Source organism: Polyodon spathula, chromosome 2 (genome assembly GCF_017654505.1).
Source record: "Polyodon spathula isolate WHYD16114869_AA chromosome 2, ASM1765450v1, whole genome shotgun sequence".
NCBI classification, from domain to species: domain Eukaryota; kingdom Metazoa; phylum Chordata; class Actinopteri; order Acipenseriformes; family Polyodontidae; genus Polyodon; species Polyodon spathula.
In genome coordinates, this window is record NC_054535.1 from 98,385,183 (window position 1) to 98,403,243 (window position 18,061).

General features: G+C 36.6%; 2 protein-coding genes across 7 annotated transcripts in view; one reads left to right on the forward strand and one right to left on the reverse strand.

The window, feature by feature from the left end:
• LOC121304841 (nipped-B-like protein) overlaps nucleotides 1–12,617 on the forward strand; it is a 65,703-nt gene extending 53,086 nt beyond the window's left edge. For all 6 annotated transcript variants that reach the window (XM_041236254.1, XM_041236261.1, XM_041236276.1 and 3 more), the window contains 12 exons: nucleotides 1,967–2,060; nucleotides 3,708–3,862; nucleotides 3,951–4,041; nucleotides 4,275–4,448; nucleotides 5,737–5,927; nucleotides 6,188–6,295; nucleotides 6,449–6,649; nucleotides 6,929–7,075; nucleotides 8,946–9,241; nucleotides 9,450–9,624; nucleotides 11,144–11,320; nucleotides 11,638–12,617. In XM_041236254.1, coding sequence (XP_041092188.1) covers nucleotides 1,967–2,060; nucleotides 3,708–3,862; nucleotides 3,951–4,041; nucleotides 4,275–4,448; nucleotides 5,737–5,927; nucleotides 6,188–6,295; nucleotides 6,449–6,649; nucleotides 6,929–7,075; nucleotides 8,946–9,241; nucleotides 9,450–9,624; nucleotides 11,144–11,320; nucleotides 11,638–12,000 — 2,172 coding nt within the window. In that variant the 3' untranslated portion in view covers nucleotides 12,001–12,617. The remainder of the gene's footprint in view (nucleotides 1–1,966; nucleotides 2,061–3,707; nucleotides 3,863–3,950; nucleotides 4,042–4,274; nucleotides 4,449–5,736; nucleotides 5,928–6,187; nucleotides 6,296–6,448; nucleotides 6,650–6,928; nucleotides 7,076–8,945; nucleotides 9,242–9,449; nucleotides 9,625–11,143; nucleotides 11,321–11,637) is intronic.
• On the reverse strand, nucleotides 9,636–17,855 carry LOC121304883 (SCAN domain-containing protein 3-like). The gene is made up of 2 exons (XM_041236303.1): nucleotides 16,759–17,855; nucleotides 9,636–10,451 (listed from the first exon to the last, which is right to left on the reverse strand). The coding sequence occupies exons 1-2, from the start codon at nucleotides 17,344–17,346 to the stop codon at nucleotides 10,365–10,367; spliced, it is 675 nt and encodes a 224-aa protein (XP_041092237.1). The 5' UTR covers nucleotides 17,347–17,855; the 3' UTR covers nucleotides 9,636–10,364.
• Nucleotides 17,856–18,061: the final 206 nt, after the last annotated feature.

Here is an 18,061-nt window from a genome sequence, read left to right on the forward strand (position 1 = left end):
TTTATTTTGTTTATCACTTTAAAAACCTTTTAGACTGCACTAAGGAACAAAACAAAAATAGTCTAAAATAGGCCTACCGCTTAATGTTGTTTTTTTTTATAATATAGAAACATAATTTGCAAAATTCGAATCCCATTACCCGCAATGATACCCAGCATATTTAACCCATAAGATCAGACAGGCAGAGGAGCAGGCTTCATAGTTTTCCTCCCTTGTCTTGTTTGGATTAAGATCTGTGAAGCTATCCTGCAGAATGCTTTGGAAAACAAAAGTAAAGATACAAAGAAATTAACCCTGTGCTCAAACTTAGAAAACCACATGGAAATTAGCATCTGGGATCAGAGAATTTTTTAGAAGCTCTGCATAGTGATTTTCAATACTGGGGTGTACTGGGAGATTTTAACTGTGTGCATTGCTATGTGGTGTTTTTACTTATTCATTTCATTTTCATAACTATTTAGGTATTGTGAACAAGTGGCTTGCAGTGCGCAGGTGTAGTGATGATGCAGTGCTCCGTTACAGACACACAAGTCAGTTTGCAATGAAACAGCTCTTTATTGATGCTGTGTTGCATGTCAACAACTCTTTTAAATAATATGCACCGGCTCTACACGCCAATGTGTATTGCACCGTGCAAAAGGAGGTCTACAGTCCTGAAATAATAAGACACTTGTAAATCAACACAAACACAGACATGTACTCTTCTCCTCAAAGTGTGTGCTCTAGTACAGGTGCATGGTGAAGGACAGTCACAGGTGATTCAGTGGTGCAATGTAGTCCGGAGTTTGGTGCTGGCGTGTAGTGACAGCTCCTGGTTCGTGTTAGCCGTCTAGTGAGAACAAACAATGATAATCAGACTAACAAACAAACAAAACACAAAAGTACTTTGGGGTTTTTTAGTTTCTCTTAAACCATAAACTAAGAAACAGATTGCTGGGGCCACTTCCCCTAAATACGCTCAGTCACGCCCTCTTTCAGTGACGTGGCCAATCCCGTCTCCTCCAGTCCGTGACTGACACATCGCCAACCACATTAAGGCAACGACTTCTGGTATCATGGCCCCAACCCCTTCCTGGACTGACCCTGGAATGAACTTTCAAATCATCCATTACGGAGCATTCTGCTCTTGTTATACAGTGTCTTCTGAGATCGGGAGGGAGATTGTTGACTAGGATTCATTCGCTCTCTGTCACAGGTATATAGTTAGTTATATCATTAATTACAAATGAACAGAAACCATGCATGTTTTACAGACAGCAGCCTACATGTATTGTATTCTAATGTTTAGTTATTTCATATAGAAATTAAATAAATTAACAGTACTTGTTCCTGTTCAAATAGTTAAAATCTGTAGGCTTTTTTCCTTGACTGCAGATTCTAATTTTCTTGCTGTACTTGGAAACCCACCTGTGTATGAATTCTGGTTTAGGGTAATCTAGGTTAATTTCAGTGTTATTACTGTAATTTACAAGAAATAAAGAAAATATTAAAGCATTAGACCAGTGTAGGTCTATCCTACTGCCTGTATACCAGTATATAGATTTTTATGTTGTTTTTTTTTTTTTATTATTGCAGAAATATACTCCTTTCACTGTTATAACCACTAAAAAAAACATTTGGTCACATTGCATTAATTTTAAACCAAATGGAAATTAAGCTAAAAAAAATGGTTTCTAGTCATAAAGCAGTATACAGTACAACGTGTTATTTGTTACATTTGGTTTTCATAATATTCCAATAAATCAGAATTTTTACTGTTAATTTCAACTGCAATAGTGTTTGTTACTTGAAACGACACCATCTGGTGTTTTGTTATTTTTAATTTGTAAAGAAAATTTTGCACCTGGCTGTTTTTCTGTGGCACCTGACCGATATCAGGTACTGTGACTGTCATTGTACTGGGCACATTTTCCATGGAAATCACTAAGTATTTTCAGGTGGATTATGTAATAATCTCTCTTTTCAGGTGGTGCAACATTGTGTGAGTTGTCTTGGGGCAGTTGTTAATAAAGTGACACACAACTACAAGTTTGTGTGGGCATGCTTCAACAGATATTATGGTAAGTCTACTTAACATCATTAATGTTCGTCTGACAAATAAAAGTTGCATTCATACACAGTTAATGGTGTGTATCGCCACTGTTTAAGCATAGAATTTTACCATCTGGTAAGGCTGCCTTGTGCCAGTAAAGCCTTCTTATGAGGTTTCTATTGTTAGAAAATAGCTGCGTTGAAAGTAATGGTTAGTTTTTCTGTTTAGTTTTTTCCTGATTTTTATGCAGCACTAGTTTTTGTTGCTAAAGAATACAAACATTTCCTCAGTATTTCCTGAGCAATGCAGTTTCCTCAGAATCCATTTGTGGTTTGACAGCCTTCAGGCTTCATTATTCCTGTTGACATGGTCAATTCTGAGGCCTTTACAATATTAAAATGTAGTTCCTTGTTGGGGATTGTTAATTACCAGCGGTAGGCATGTCACATCGTGGATATTCCCAATAACCTAAATAATACAAATAAAAAAGTTCAGGCACCTCATACACAAAGGTGAACATGTTTTTTATCTACCTCTTAAATGTAAAGCATGTAAAATGTATTTTCAGGATTTGAATGTAGGTTTGTGTATTTGTGCAAGCTTCAGTATTTAAGTTACTTTTAGGTCATAAAATTTATCAGCAAATTAAAAAAAAAAAAAAAAGTGTTAGTACTTATAAATATGTAGTAGTCTGCATGTGTTTGTTCAGTAAGTTGTTCAGTGTGTTTTATGACGTTTATTAAAAACCTTGTTATAGAAGACAGCACCATGCCTGTGTTATTATATACTGACAAAGTTGCTGGAAATAATTCGCCTGCATCCAGTTGTTTGATTTCTAGAACTTGCCATTCAAACCGGAGACTAGTTGCTGTTCCTGCTGTGGTTACCATATTGCCACTGACAGCAAAAACTACTCGCAATAGTATAGGATAGCGAGAAATCAGACTGTCTACGTAAACAGGCAACATTCAGGGGATGTGTTCCATAAATGTACACTGTATTTGCCTATTTTCTCACAGATTCATTTGGAACAGATATTAGGGACATCATATTGACCAATCAGGTTAAAGGAAATCTCTGATCCATTTTCTAATTGGGGTTGGACTATCTCTGCTGCACAACATGTACATTTCCCTGTGGTTTGTCTGGTTCTGCACTGATACTTGTTCCTCTGAGCAACTGTTCAGAAGGCATGCAGGTGTATATAATAGGTGGACTGAATAGAGTAATTTTTGTTCTTACTATTACCTTTTTATTATTGCATAAGTTCTATTGCTCCAGTATTACATTTTATTCATATTTGTCCCAATTTCTGTCTGGTAGCCTGTCCATTGTTTGATTTCTTCATTCTTGAAAATCATTTTACTATGTGACTACACCCTACTATAGACTAAACTCGATGTTTGAACAAAAGAACTACACCAATAGATTACCAGCAGGATGTAAGGAAAAGGGATTAAACAGGTTGTTTTTAACAGGTAATTTATAAGGATTTAATGCAACATTGTAACCCTTAAAATACACATTTTGCAGTCACATGTATCCATGAAGATCACCTTTCTGAACTTTTATTTTTTTATTGTGTGGTTAACTGAATTGGGTGGCTGATTTTGTATTTATTTATTTTCGTTGCTGTTTTGGATTTTAAATAAATATTCATATTGTTTTTGCACAGGTGCCATAACTAAGCTAAAAACACAGAACCAAGAAGATCCAAACAGCACAATCCTTGCTGCCAATAAACCTGCACTCCTGCGCTCACTCTTCACTGTTGGTGCTCTGTGTCGACATTTCGACTTTGACCAAGAAGAGTTTAAAGGCAACACCAAGGTTAAAAAAAAATGTATACCTGTCACGCAAGTTAAAAATGACCCTTTCTGTGGCACGACTTTAAATTTCAATTTTTTTTATTTTTTAGGTTGTTATAAAAGAAAAGGTACTCGAATTGCTGCTGTATTTTACCAGGCATGCAGATGAGGAGGTGCAAACGAAGGCCATCATTGGTTTAGGTAAGGGATTCTTTTGTGCTTGAGTGTAAAGGCTTGGATAGGAAAGGCTAGTTTGTGTGTTGTATATTAATGTAATTATTGAGTTTCAATGAGTTTGGGTTATGTTATATTTACATTTTTTGATTTAGTTATATTCAAGTGTTACAACTGGCAAGGTTTGCTGTTGTGCTGAATTTGAATGCTTTTTCAGTGCTGTTGCAAAGTCTAAAGGCTGACAATGGTATTTTTTTCAGGGTTTTCTTTTATTCAGCACCCTAGTTTGATGTTTGAGCAGGATGTAAAGACTCTATATAATGGTATCCTGTCAGACAAGAACGGTTCTGTGAACTTGAAAATCCAGGTGCTGAAGAACCTTCAAACTTACCTGCAGGAGGAGGACACCCGCATGCAGGCGGCTGACCGGGAATGTAAGTACAGGTTAACCTAAATCAAACCGCCCTATTTTCCTTCTGCTTCCTGTGCCTCCTTTGACCTCTCCATCTGTCTCCCTTGACTATCCCTATCACTCTTTATCCATCTCCTTCTGCTAAAAACCTAGGTGTTACTCTTGACCCCTTTCTCCTTCTCTCAACACATCTCTCAACATCTACAGAATCTGTCATTTTCTCACTACTTATTCCACTCAACTCCTGGTCCAAGCTCTTGTACAGATTGGACTACTGTAACCCTCTACTTGCTGGTCTCTGCTTTGGCTATCCGCACCCTTCAGCATATTCAAATTTTGCTGCTCGTCTTGTACTCTCCCAACCTTGCTACTTTCATGCTACCCTTCTACTTCGCACACTCCATTGGCTACATATATGTGCTTGCATTTATTTCAAGACCCTTGTTCTTGCTTACTGCTCTCTTAACCACACTGCCCCCTCCTACCTCCAATCCCTCGGGTCTCGCTACACCCCATCTCGCCCCCCCCCCCCCTCCTCTACTGACTGACTGGTCATGCCTTCCCTCCACTCTCCATCCTGCCGTGCCTGCTCCTAAGCACCACGTTACTGGATCCTCAGCTGATGCACCATCCTTGCACTATTGCATTACTATTATGTTATTGTAGATATAAATTGCAGTAATTCTAACATGTTACATCTTTGTAGAATTATTTGCACTTACTTTAAACTATACTATATTGAAGTACTGGTTTTGCATTGTAACCCTGTACTGCCCTGTAAAACCTGTAAATCGTCTTGGGAAAAAGGCGTCCGGGAAATAAATAAATAATAGTAATCATCATAATAACCAACATCTCTGCTGTGCTGGATGAGCCCCTCTTTCTCAGGTCTTTATATAATGTACTGCTAGGTTATGGTATTCACTTCTGTCTAAGTAGTCTGGTCTATATCTTCCTTTGGGCTTGTTGAAATTCATATACAATTTCTTGCTGCATACAGTCTTGTGGTTCAGTTTTGCCAGGGTGTATGCCAGTTCAGTTTGTTCATTTTCAACAGTGTAGGTGTTTTATATTGACTGAATAAAATGTTGTGGGACATTTGAAATGTTGGTGTTTATAAAAGTGATTGTGTAGAGTCAGAAAGGTGGTTACAGTTTATGGTTTAAAAAAAGGAATAGTCCTAGCAAGTGGCATCTCAAGCTCTTTTTGAGATTACTATAAGACAAATTATGCTTGGAGGCGTTTGTTTGTCCTTTTCTGGACTTTTGTAAATGTTACCAGGCTGTTCACTATATTAATTTACCTTCCAGGGAAGAAATTGTCAAAGCAAGAGGATCTGAAAGAAATGGGCGATATTTCCTCAGGCATGAGCAGTTCCATAATGCAGCTCTACCTCAAACAGGTTCTCGAGGCTTTCTTCCACACGCAGTCCAATGTACGCCACTTCGCTCTAAATGTTATTGCCCTGACACTAAACCAAGGTCTCATTCACCCAGTACAGGTATGCTATATTTCACACTGTGATGCTTGATATCCTCAATTCTATTGCAGTCTTACAAGATTTGAACTACACCAATCCACGCACAAGATCAGGTTGATTGGTCACATGAAGCTTGTAATTATTTTTTTTTATACATATTTTCCATTCTGTGAATGCAGAACAAGTACTTTGGGTTTTGTGTGACTTAAGTATCTTGGTCTTGCATCGCCACAAGTGGACCTTGTTTTGATTATTTACTTTATGTATGTATACTCTTTCAGTGTGTGCCATACCTGATAGCCATGGGTACAGATCCTGAGCCTACCATGAGGAACAAATCTGACCAGCAGTTGATTGAAATTGATAAGAAATACACAGGTTTTATTCATGTAAGTAAAGCACATTTTATACTGAAGTAATGTATGTTTTAGATCCACTTTTCTTAATGTAAAGGGCAGACCTGCTTAGCTGCTTATTTTTCACCTGGTATCTGAAGTTTACTTGCTGATGTGTTTTACGTGCTGTTACAATTACATTTTTAGATGAAAGCTGTGGCTGGGATAAAGATGTCATACCAGGTACAACAGGCAATCTGGGCAGCCCACAACACAATAATAAGGGGATTCAGACAGGATGAGCAAAACACTGCCTTGTGTTCCCACCTTTTCACCATGGTCCGTGGAAACCGCCAGCACAGACGAGCATTTCTTATTTCTCTGCTCAACCTCTTTGATGACAGTGCAGTGAGTATAAGGGACTTTTAAAATATCTGCGTGTGAATTAAGAAAAATCAGTACTGTTCTTGCTGCAGTGTATATAGATCATACCTAAACAAATTTAGCAAATTGTAAAACCTTCACATTTTTTGCTTTTTAATGAAGTTGACTGTTTGATAGTTTTCTTGAATTATGTTCTTAAAGACCAAAAAGTAGAAGTAAATAAATGTATGCATGTGTAGAAAATGTTTGAGAGAAATGCATTTATGTATTCAAATGTATTTGTGTATTCTTTCAACCCTACAGAAAACTGACGTGAACATGCTGTTGTACATAGCGGACAATCTGGCCTGTTTCCCATTCCAGACGCAGGAGGAGCCCCTTTTCGTAATGCATCACATTGACATCACGCTTTCTGTCTCAGGCAGTAACCTACTGCAGTCCTTTAAAGAGGTAGGCAGCAGTAATTCATCAGATAAAGGCATACTCAACAAAATAAGGAAGAATTACTAAAGCTTATTGATCCTGTTAATATATTATTGGTCGTAGTACTATACTTCAAAATGCGGTATATAACTGAGGGATCGTCACTGACACATTTGAGTTTTGAGATCCCTGGAAGATAGTATAAGCAAAAAAGAAATACATTTTACATGGTATTATATTTTGATTACATTTTTACGAGTTTCAAAACATCTGTGGTGATATTTCTGAAATTGTCGTTTTTTTAAAGGGAAATGAAACAAAATATTGTGATTTGTATATACATTTCTAAATAATGCAGGAAGATTGTGCTTCACTGAATAGTATTCGATTATACAACGAGTTGAAAACTGCAAAGTTCATGAACAGCACTGAGCACTCTGAGCAGAACTCTTCATTGAGGCAGCCGGCCTGCTTCACCCGCTCTAGGATTAGTAGCCAAATTCTTAAGATAGAAACGTCATGATGAAGAAAAAACTTTTTTAATGACAAAAATAAAATTAGTCACCTAAAAGTGTATATTCTGGGGTCGGTTGCACTAAAAAGGTCTTGACTTAAGTCTCAGACTCCAGTTAAATTGATCTGAGGAAAGACCTTGTGATAAGGCTGCTGCACAAAGCAAAACCTTGAGGGTCTTACGTAAGACTAGCCTTAATCTACTGTTGCTAAGCACCGAAGATTGATCATGCTTTCTAGAGCCTGTTAGAAAAAAAAGTGGCTGCCAGCAAATCATAAACTTTTGACACATAAATATAACTGGGATGGAAATGTGGGATGAAATAGACCTGCACTGATTATCAGATAGCTACATGTAATGTCCTTCTGAGTCAAATTCATTTGTGGTTTGTTATGTTTTGCAATATATAGTATATTATGATGGCTAGGTGTCATCTTTTAAAAATTAATAAATAAATGGACAGTGTCCATTACCTGGATTACAAGTTACAGTGATCTGACTAGAAAACTACAAAGTGTGATGGTTGAATACATTGCTGGTGAAAAACACACTTAGCCTTTTATTGCCAACACTGTTCTAATCTTTACCGGTCTAAACCGCCAACCATTTGCATTTGTACTAGGACGTGATCGTGTTATACATGGTTAATTCAGTGATTTTTGCAGGTGAGGTTTTATAAAATGAATAATATGTGAATTGGGCATATATGTAAAAGGTTTGAGTAACATTTCAAAAACTGTTTAACTAGCCTTATGTGATTTCATGAGGTTGGACCATGATCAAAAATGACAAGTTGTAAGTGAAGTAATTTAAATATCAAGTTCAAATTTGCTTCTCAAGTGGTCAAAATGGATCAGAATGCACTTGAGAGCATGTACAACTGAGAGCTTATGGGGGTCTAGGCGGTCCCCAGACCCCCGATCAAAAGATTGGTCTTGCCCCTGGAGTTAGTCAAAATGATCATTGGCCACTTTCATCCATGTTACTGTGAAGTATCAGTGTGTCTGACTCGAGTCACCGAAAAAGGAATCAGAACAGGCACGGCCACAGCAAGCAGAATGTCTTTTGTATTTAGGATGCAAGTGCAAGGTGCACAAATAAAGTAAACTGTATTTTATCAGGACTTCTGTGAAACAAACAGGCATGCTTTGTCATGTACAGACATTTGAACAATCAGTGCTAAAAATGTTTGAATATTTAGTTTCCAAGCATTTAAACTGCAGTAGAATATGCTCCTTTCAGGGCTGATTTTAATGGCACCGTTTAAGTGTAATCAGTAACTGTTTGGTGTCGGTGTTTATATAAAATAACATTTGCCCAAATCTTTTAACTAGCATGAATGAATGTCAAGATTTAAGTAAATACGTTGCTCTCCCTTTCTAGTCCCTTCTGAAGGAAGCCAAACCAAAAGAGCAAAAGTACTGCTCAGAGGAAGAGGAAGAGGATGAGGAGCAAACCAGCGACAGTGAGGATGAGGCAGTGAGGCGACCCAGGAAGACCTGTCAGCGTGTCGACTCAGACTCTGAATCAGATTCTGACACTGAGAATGAGGACAAGGTGATGAGGAGGTTACCGGACAATCCCACACCGCTCATCGAATTTGCCAATGCTTCCCAAGGAATCCTCCTTCTGCTGGTCCTAAAGCAGCATCTAAAGAATCTCTATGGATTTTCTGACAGGTATGGTCATCTGTGACCATGTCACTTGGAATTACAATAAAAAATGTTGGCACCTTTTTGTATGACATATAATTTTAAATAAGTTTAACATTTGTAAGCTTTAGATTCGTCATGTTGTTGCATTAGTGTTGTAACTAAAATGTTGATTCTTTAAACATTTCTTTTGCTTGTGTGTGTGTGTGTGTGTGTGTGTGTTTCTTTTCCTTAGTAAAATCCAGAAGTATTCTCCAACTGAATCAGCGAAAGTGTACGACAAAGCTGTAAACAGGAAGTCTTCAGTGCATTTTAACCCTCGACAGACGTTGGAGTTTCTTTTGAATGATATGGCTAATGCAACATTAACTAATGAGGTTAAGAGGAAGATCATCAGACAGTATCTTGATGTAAGAAATATTTTCTTTGCTTTGTTTTGATTTTGCACACAATTGTTTGACAGGTGCTCTATCTTTTTGAGAAGTGATTGGCAGGGTTTTAGCTGATTATGTGGGTTAAAGTATATGTCCTTTTAAAGCATAATGTGTGATACTTTTTTGAAAAGCTGAGTGTCTGTAGAACCTGGACATACCAAGGGTTACACTCTGACATTAAGTACAATCTAAATGTGCCCAACTAGAAACCAAAACAAAAGTAGAAAAAACACACACAATTTTATTTTTTTTAATTGCTTTTAAAATATTTAATTTATAACAGATATCATCAGTATACTTATTTACATACATATGTTAGATTGTCAGTAATGTCTGAGCAACAGCAAACATTAAAAAAAAAAAAGAAACTTCAGAAAAATTAGGACTTTAACCATCAAATATTTAAACAGCATTTTTTTTTCAATATAAATAAATACTCCGTACTACATCTATAATAACTAATTGATAGCTATGCAAGTAATATACCACATTGGACCAAATTCATAAATTGCAAAATGAAAACCCAGTAATGTGAAAAAAAAAGGGTAACACTAACAGCAAACTTAATTGATTCATTATTCCGAGTGTAACATACTAAACAATTGTACAATTTACTATCTATATACACATTAGTATGTTTATAACCAGGGCTTATTTCACATAGCTAACATCTATTGAAAAATAAACAAGCAAAACTGGAATGTTCCCAGACTCATCTACTTCAGAATCTTCATATCGGTGTGAAGAAGTTCGTAATCCAGGAAATGTTCATCTCCTTCTGGCATGCATTCCATCAACATCTCCTATAAAAAATAAATAAATAAATAAAATAATTCTTAAAATAAAATAATTGGATCAGTAAGAGTTCTGGGTCTTGCTAAACGATTTAGAAAGCTCTCCGGTAAAGCATTGTGCTTTGATACCATGGTCTACAGTAATCTTGAGTAAACACTGCAACCATAGATACTGAAATGCTGCACTACGTCCAAAACCTCAACTCTATTGGCTAGGGGCTTTAGTGAAATACAGTTGGATTGGTTTGTCATGCCTGAAGTTTGTCACACAGATATTTCACTACAGTAAATGTTTTGTTCGTTTATAAACATTTTGGGTGATTTAGTATGCTGTCAGGTAATTCTTTGTTCTTGAACGCATTGTGGTTGCCAAATCGCTTGGCAGAAGTAGAAAAAAAAAAAAAGCGTTGCTTTTGACAAACTTTTTTTATGATAATTTGAAAAAAAATAACATACTTGTGACAGCATTGTGTGCAATTACATCATCAGACAAATGCGTCTGAAATTATAATGGACTGCAAAGGGTTAAGGAATGCAGAAAAATACAACTGTATTGCACTAGTTATTGTTTTATTTCACAACACCTCAAAAGAATTGTATTTTATCTCCTTATAGCATAGTACACATTGTATAAGAGGCAGAGCGTAGCAATATTACACTGTGTAGTTAAGTCTTCTAATTTGTGTGCTATTTTGTTTCAGTTCAAGTTACTAATGGAACACTTAGATCCTGATGAAGAGGATGAGGAGGGTGAGGCTAGTGCAAATGCCCGAAACAAAGCTATCAACGCACTGCTGGGGGGAGCCAGTCCAAAAAACAATGCTGCTGACACTGAGGATGATGAGAGCGATGGAGATGAAAAAGGAGGAGCCTCCGGGGTAAGCAAAAGAAATGTTTATTTTGAACTGCAGATGCATTTGAGGGATTTCATTTTAACATAGCGTTATTGGCATCTCAGGGAGGCTTTCTGTGGTGGACATATAGAAAATATCAAAAGAAAATGTATCCAGCTTTCATACCACAATATCAGAAATTAGTTATGAAATTTATTAAGATTTATGCAATAAAGTGCCTTACAAAGCCTTTTTAAGTAAGTATTTAATAATGTCATAAAAATGAAGTAGTCTGTGTTTCTTCAAAGATGTAGTTGAAGAATGTTCCCTAATTTTAATAAAATATTTGTTCCATTTTATAGTCAAGAAAGTCCAGAAGGGGAGGAGAGTCAGCAGAAGTTGCAGGCCACTTGAATGAAACTGTGGAAGCCATGGATGTTATTGCTATCTGCTGCCCGAAGTACAAGGACCGGCCACAGATTGCCAGAGTTATACAGAAGACCAGCAACGGTTACAGTGTTCATTGGATGGCAGGCTCTTATAGTGGAGTCTGGGCTGAGGCTAAGAAACGGGATGGACGCAAACTGGTGCCTTGGGTAGACACTGTAAAAGAGTCGGACATCATTTACAAGAAAATTGCTCTGACGAGCGCACATAAGCTGACTAATAAAGTTGTTCAGACTTTACGATCGCTGTATAATGCGAAGGATGGAACTTCCAGCTAATGAACTTGTAATTACAGCCAACAGGGACTGAAAAAAAAAAAACTTGAAAATGCAACATTCTGGCAAAAAATATTAAGTTTGGTCTGTGAAGAAGTACAAAGATACAGATCCAGGACACTGAAAATAACAAACAAACAAAAAACCCAGAAGGAAATGTTTGAAAAACATTTTGTGGGAGCTTCCTTCGCTGTTGTGCAGCAGAAACTTCTCATTTGATTTCTACTCCCACTGTATTATAGTTTAACAAAAAAATGTTTATATCTCGAAAAAAAATCTGTTTAAAAAATAAATAAACTTAAAGTGAATGTTGGAAATTAGTCTGTTAATGTTCTTAATAAAGTGTTCTTGGAGTTTAACCTAGCGACGGATGGCTTTCTTTAGCTTAGCTCAGTTTCCAGGGAAGCGTTTTTTTCCCATGCTGTAAAATGGCAGAATCTCCTGGATATAATTTATTCTGTTGAAAAAGAAGCATGCAGTATCTGTGGCCTATCTGCAGGAGGAGTTTTTGTAAATGTAGATTTTGATGTATTAGGTCACCCTGGTAATAAGAGAAAAGGGATCCCCAGCAAAACTGGTGGAACAAATACTGCAATAAATTTTTTTACTTCTCTTTGTTACTTGTCTGTTTCCATTTGACTTTCTTATTTTGTTCAACAGTGTCATCAGTTTTTTTTTTTTTTTTCATTATTATTTAAAGCTTTCCCTGTTAGTGACTACAGATTATTAAAGCAAGCTGTGCAAGAAGTTCTTGCCTTGAAAATGCTTGCTTTTGTAAACTGGTCATATTTATAGAGAGGATTATATAGTTAATTGTGTGGTATGTTATTAAAATATACATAGCATTACTTTTTAACATTAACAGAAGTGTACACTCACTGCTGATTTAGGGAATACCTACTTAAGTGGAACTAACCCACAAAAGATTTAGTGTCTAGATGGCCATCATTCACCAAGCCAGTCCCTTTATGATGAGAGTCAAGGGGCTATCTTCACCCCTTGACACATACACTAAAATTCCCAAAATTCAAGCTACCGCAATTTGGATTTTGTGAGCTATGAGCAGTGAGCGTATATGTATATATATATATATATATATATATATATATATATATATATATATATATATATATATATATATATATATATATATATTATAAGTGTATTTAACAAAATAATTGCTTGTTTTATTGTTTTTTTTACATAGATTGTATGACAATTCAAGACAGGAATATACATGTTTGTGTTTTGTATTTGCTTTTTATATACTTTGATGATTTTTATATAGAAATGAAGACTGAGTTAATGTGATTTTTCAAACCTTATTACTGCGTAGACTGTTAATATTTATTAATATCAAGTAATGGGGAAAACAAAATAATATGATAGTGTTATCGTAAAGATTACCAAATGCCACACACTTTTAAAATGCCTTTTACTGACTTGGTAATTTTTGGTTTAAACTAAAAAAAAAAAAAAAAAAAAACAACTACAAAAAAACTGTGTAACACATCCTATGTAATAATAATTAAGTACAGTTCTTGGTAACCTGTGCTTCCCTATTGAGAATATGTTAAATACATACTTGAGTTATATTTTGCAACATGAATATTAACTCTTATTGTCAACCTTGCAATTTCTCTCGTCATTTAGTCATTCTTTGAGCAGTCTGATTGGAGTTCTTTGTGCATCCAGATTTCTTAAATTCATAATTTTATGTTGAATTTTCACTTTTACCAGAAATACATGCAGGGAATACTTCTAGTTTGGCATTTAAAATGAGAACATTGTATCAAAATGAAGGGACATTGTGATTTCGATTTTAAAAGGTAGTTATTTATTTTGAATTTGAAATGGCCTTCAGTCTGATCCAAGACTTTCTTATTTATTATTATTTATTAGTCTGTCTTGGTCTGTCAAACAAATGTCATGTATCCTTTTCCTTTTTCTCAAACCTTTTCTAAAAGTTTTTAAAGTATCAGAGATCTGAGTGTTTCACCTGGTAAAAGCATGGCTACGAGTCTTTGCTGGGGATTCCGGAGGCAAACATTACATTGGCTATGGCGATTCCACAGGTTAGAGACAAAAAGTGTCGGAGACTGTTCCTCCTCATCACAGACATTATAAATGATGGGGGGTGAGCTTCCTGGATTCCATCCATGCATTATCTCATCTGGATTCATCAGCTGCCATCTGTTGATTTCCTTTACAATGTTTTGTCTCAAAGTAATCTTTGCGGGGTGCTTGTATTCCTGAGGAGTTCTAAAAACAAAAGTCAATCTCTTTACAGTCCCTCATATATACAGTAATTGCCTTTGGATTAGTTTGCAACTGTACCTGTTCACCGATGTGTCCAACTTCCCTGAATTTCCATCTGGATGTCCTTGCAACCCTTCATTCTCCAGTCTTAAGTCTGAATTTTCCTTAAGTTTCAACTCTGGGTTTAAGGCTGTTTCCTTACCACTGGAATTCAGTGTCTACAGAATTAATACTTAGGAATACTCAAAGAAATATATAAAACCTTTGCTTTTATTTTCAGGGTTAATCCTGGTGTAGGTCCTGTATGTTAGCAGGTTCATTTTTAAATGGTACATTACATTTGCCTTCCTGCGATTTAAGTTTATAGATGACATAATTTTTGTACTTTTAAAGTACAAATTATTAATCACATGATGACCAATGTTCTTTTAAAGAAGCTAATTCCAACAGTGTTCCCTTATGTGGTACTGTATCCAACAATTTTATTAGCCTATATAAGCTGATTATGTAATACATACATAAAAGGGGTTTTCTTTGAGACCTTTCTAAGATTGTGTCGTCTCTAAATCCTAATAGGAATTAGGTTTTTAATCAAAGTGTTAAGCTGATGAGCTCTGTAATTCAGAGAATCTTTAATCCTTTTAGAGTCATCCTGTTGAACTCATCTTCACTGCATTTGCATTAAGTCCTGAAATGTCAAATTGCCATATTAGTTGTTTTGCAGGTTATGGTCTAACAGTGAATGCTTCTTGAAATGAGATGATTCTGCTGGTGAAGTATTTTAAATCAACAGATCACTTGTATACTAACGGAGTGTAACTGTTTTTAGATTGATGAATTGATGGCTCTTCATTTAATTATTGCGGTTTCTTCTTTCTTTCTGCTCTAACTACATTTTTTCAGCCCTTAACTATACTGTTCACTATTTTAATGTAGGGTTTGGACAGGTGGTTAAAGGTGTACCTTCATGTGTGTTATTGCTTACTAAACAATGATCACCTAACATTTAAAACATTAACTGTTCTGCACCTTATTGACCGTGTTAACACAGGTGCTTGGGTACAAATGGTTGGGCAAAATTTATTTTTTTAATTTGACTTATTAAAGAATGCACTATGAAGATGTTTAGAAAACAAAGAATGTACTATGAAGATGTTTAATAAACGGATATAACCTTGGGTTTGTTAATGTATCCCAAAGAAACAGCTTTGGGATAAACCATGTAACATAGTATATGATCATGAGAAACAAAATGCTATATATAAACACACTGGAACAGTTCCCAGTTAGGAAAGTTAGACTGATACAGAAACACTGATAATATTAACTTAGTGGGGGCAGGCTAGAAGTGTTACGTTACGGCAAAGCAGTGTTGTTTTCTTTTACGCTAAAGAATACTATGAAAAGTGAAAGACTGAAGTCCTGTAAAATATTTTAATAAGTATCAGTTGTAAAAGACTTGGACAGACACCAACCCATAGGTATTCTCTCTCCCAAGGAAGCAGACAGGTGCACTTTCCTGTCTACTGTGAAAATCACACAAATAAATTAAAACATGTAATATTTCATATAGTGTTTATGCACCAACTGCTGGCCAAATGTTGTAATTACATTCTCACTGTATTTAACTATTTCCATAGTATAGAGAAGAAACCTGTTAATTTGTTGAAAATGCATGTTTAATGATCTGAACATCAAATGTTTATTGATTCAATGGCCATTATAAATCTAACCTCCCCAAACTGTGATTTCATAAAACATTTCAATACAGATAATTGGATTCCTCTCTGCTGTAGATAATGGTATTTAATATTTGCCTTGAACAATGACTTACAGTAATAGACCATTGCATAGAATGTAGGAGCATATTTAAACATTTCGTCATGACACACACAGTAGTGTTGCCCATTAGTGAATGCTCTCTCAGAGTAAGTTGCCTGCATGGTCTACCCTTCAACAGTCTGCTCCAGTGAGCCTGGAACATGTGCCCTTAAATATTTATTACTGTCACCTGGTCTTAAAAGAAGCATCAAAACAATTTAATTCCTTTTGAAATGCACACTTTTCAGATGTTTTACATCACGGATGGATTCCTTTTTTTGTGTGTTGTATTTCAGACTTTGATATTAAACAAATTCTTCAAAAATTACAAAATGAGCAAAGGTCTTACTAGAACAGTGGTTCCCAACCTTTTTTGGGTACTGTACCCCCAAAACACTTTCACCTGCCTGAAGTACCCTCTTATGTGTGTGTGACCGGTGTGATTCCTAGATTAGGTGTAAATTTGACTAAATTAGGTTTAATATCAATATTATTTGTCTGTCTGTCATTTATCTGTGAATAATGATCATGTATTACTATAATAATACTTGTACATTTATCAGTCTTCAAGAGTCCAGACCAGTTATACAAAAACAAAGACCAAATTTTATACATATAGTAGTAGCCTACTCTCAGTATGACCCATATGTATAAACTTGCGTACGACATATGAGGACTCACCAATCGATGAGAAACTTGACCCTGTCTCTCACTCATAAGCTTTGTCAGTCTCGGGGACAGTGTGGCAACAGCTGTTATCAGGCTTTTCTCCAAGTTGAGTCTGTTCCTGTGCTTGGTCTTGATTATCGTCATAGATGAAAATGTCACTTCACATAAATATGTAGATCCAAATGGCAGCAGTTCATTCAGTGCATGTTTCCCCAAATCAGAATATTCCTTCTCCACATCACACCAGAACTGTGACAGTGTTGTCTCTGAGCACCTCATCTTCAAGCCACGGTCTGAGGACACATCCAGCAGATTTTCCTGCAGTCTGGTAGGAATGTTGTTGTTTGTACTTTCAGTCATGAAAGGATTACGCACCCAGGCATGTTTGGCAGACCTGTTTTCAATGTCAGGGAAGTAGGAGTTGAACTCACTGTTGAGTTTGGATAAATGTGTGCTTACTAGTTGCACCATAGGAGCTCTGTCAATATCACCTGTAGAAAGGCAGGTGTCAAGCTGCTGGAAACAACTTATGTCCCCATCTTCACATTTCCTCTCCCAGAGTTTGATCTTCTTCATGAATACACACACTTTGTCATACATGTTTAGAATGTGTGTGTCTTTACCTTGCAGAGTTAGATTCAGGTTGTTCAGTTTGCTGAACACATCAGCAAGATAGGCAAGGCGGGCTACCCAGTCTGTGTCCTCGAACACAGCCACAAGGGGGGGGGGGGGGGGGGGGGTGAGCGCTCCCACATAAAAGCACTTACTTCGTCGGGCAGCTCAAAAAGTCTCTAGTGTTTTCCCTCTGGATAGCCAACGTACGTCGGTGTGAAGCAGTAGCTGCTGGTGCTCAGTCCCACTGTCATGACAGAGCCTTTCAGACAGTCTGATTCAGAGGCCTGGACTCGATAAAGTTAATCACTTTCACTGCGTCATTCAAAACATCATGTAACTCAGGACTCGTTCTCTTGCTGGCCAGTGCCTCCCTGTGAATGATACAGTGATTCCACTCAACGTCGGGGCTGACCTTTATTTGGGCAATTAATCCTTTCACCCTCCCAGTCATTGATGCCGCACCATCCGTGCACACGAGTACAGGATTTCCAATACAGATTGTGCTCTGAGAAAAAGCTGTCAATAAGTGAAACACGTCCTCACCCGTAGTGCTCCCCGTTAGCTTCTTGCAGAACAGAATGTGCTCATTAATTTCCGAAATGTCTCTGTATCGCACAAACCCAATCAACTGGGCTTCCCCGCTGACATCGGTCGATTCATCCAACTGCAGAGCAAATGAACCGGAATGTTTGAACTTTTC

Coding starts and splice junctions, on each gene's coding strand:
- LOC121304883 (XM_041236303.1), bottom strand. CDS start 17,346: ATGTATGACAAAGTGTGTGTATTCATGAAGAAGATCAAACTCTGGGAG. Junction 10,452..16,758: donor GTCAAGTTTCTCATCGATTG/GTGAGTCCTCAT, acceptor TATTTTTTATAG/GAGATGTTGATGGAATGCAT.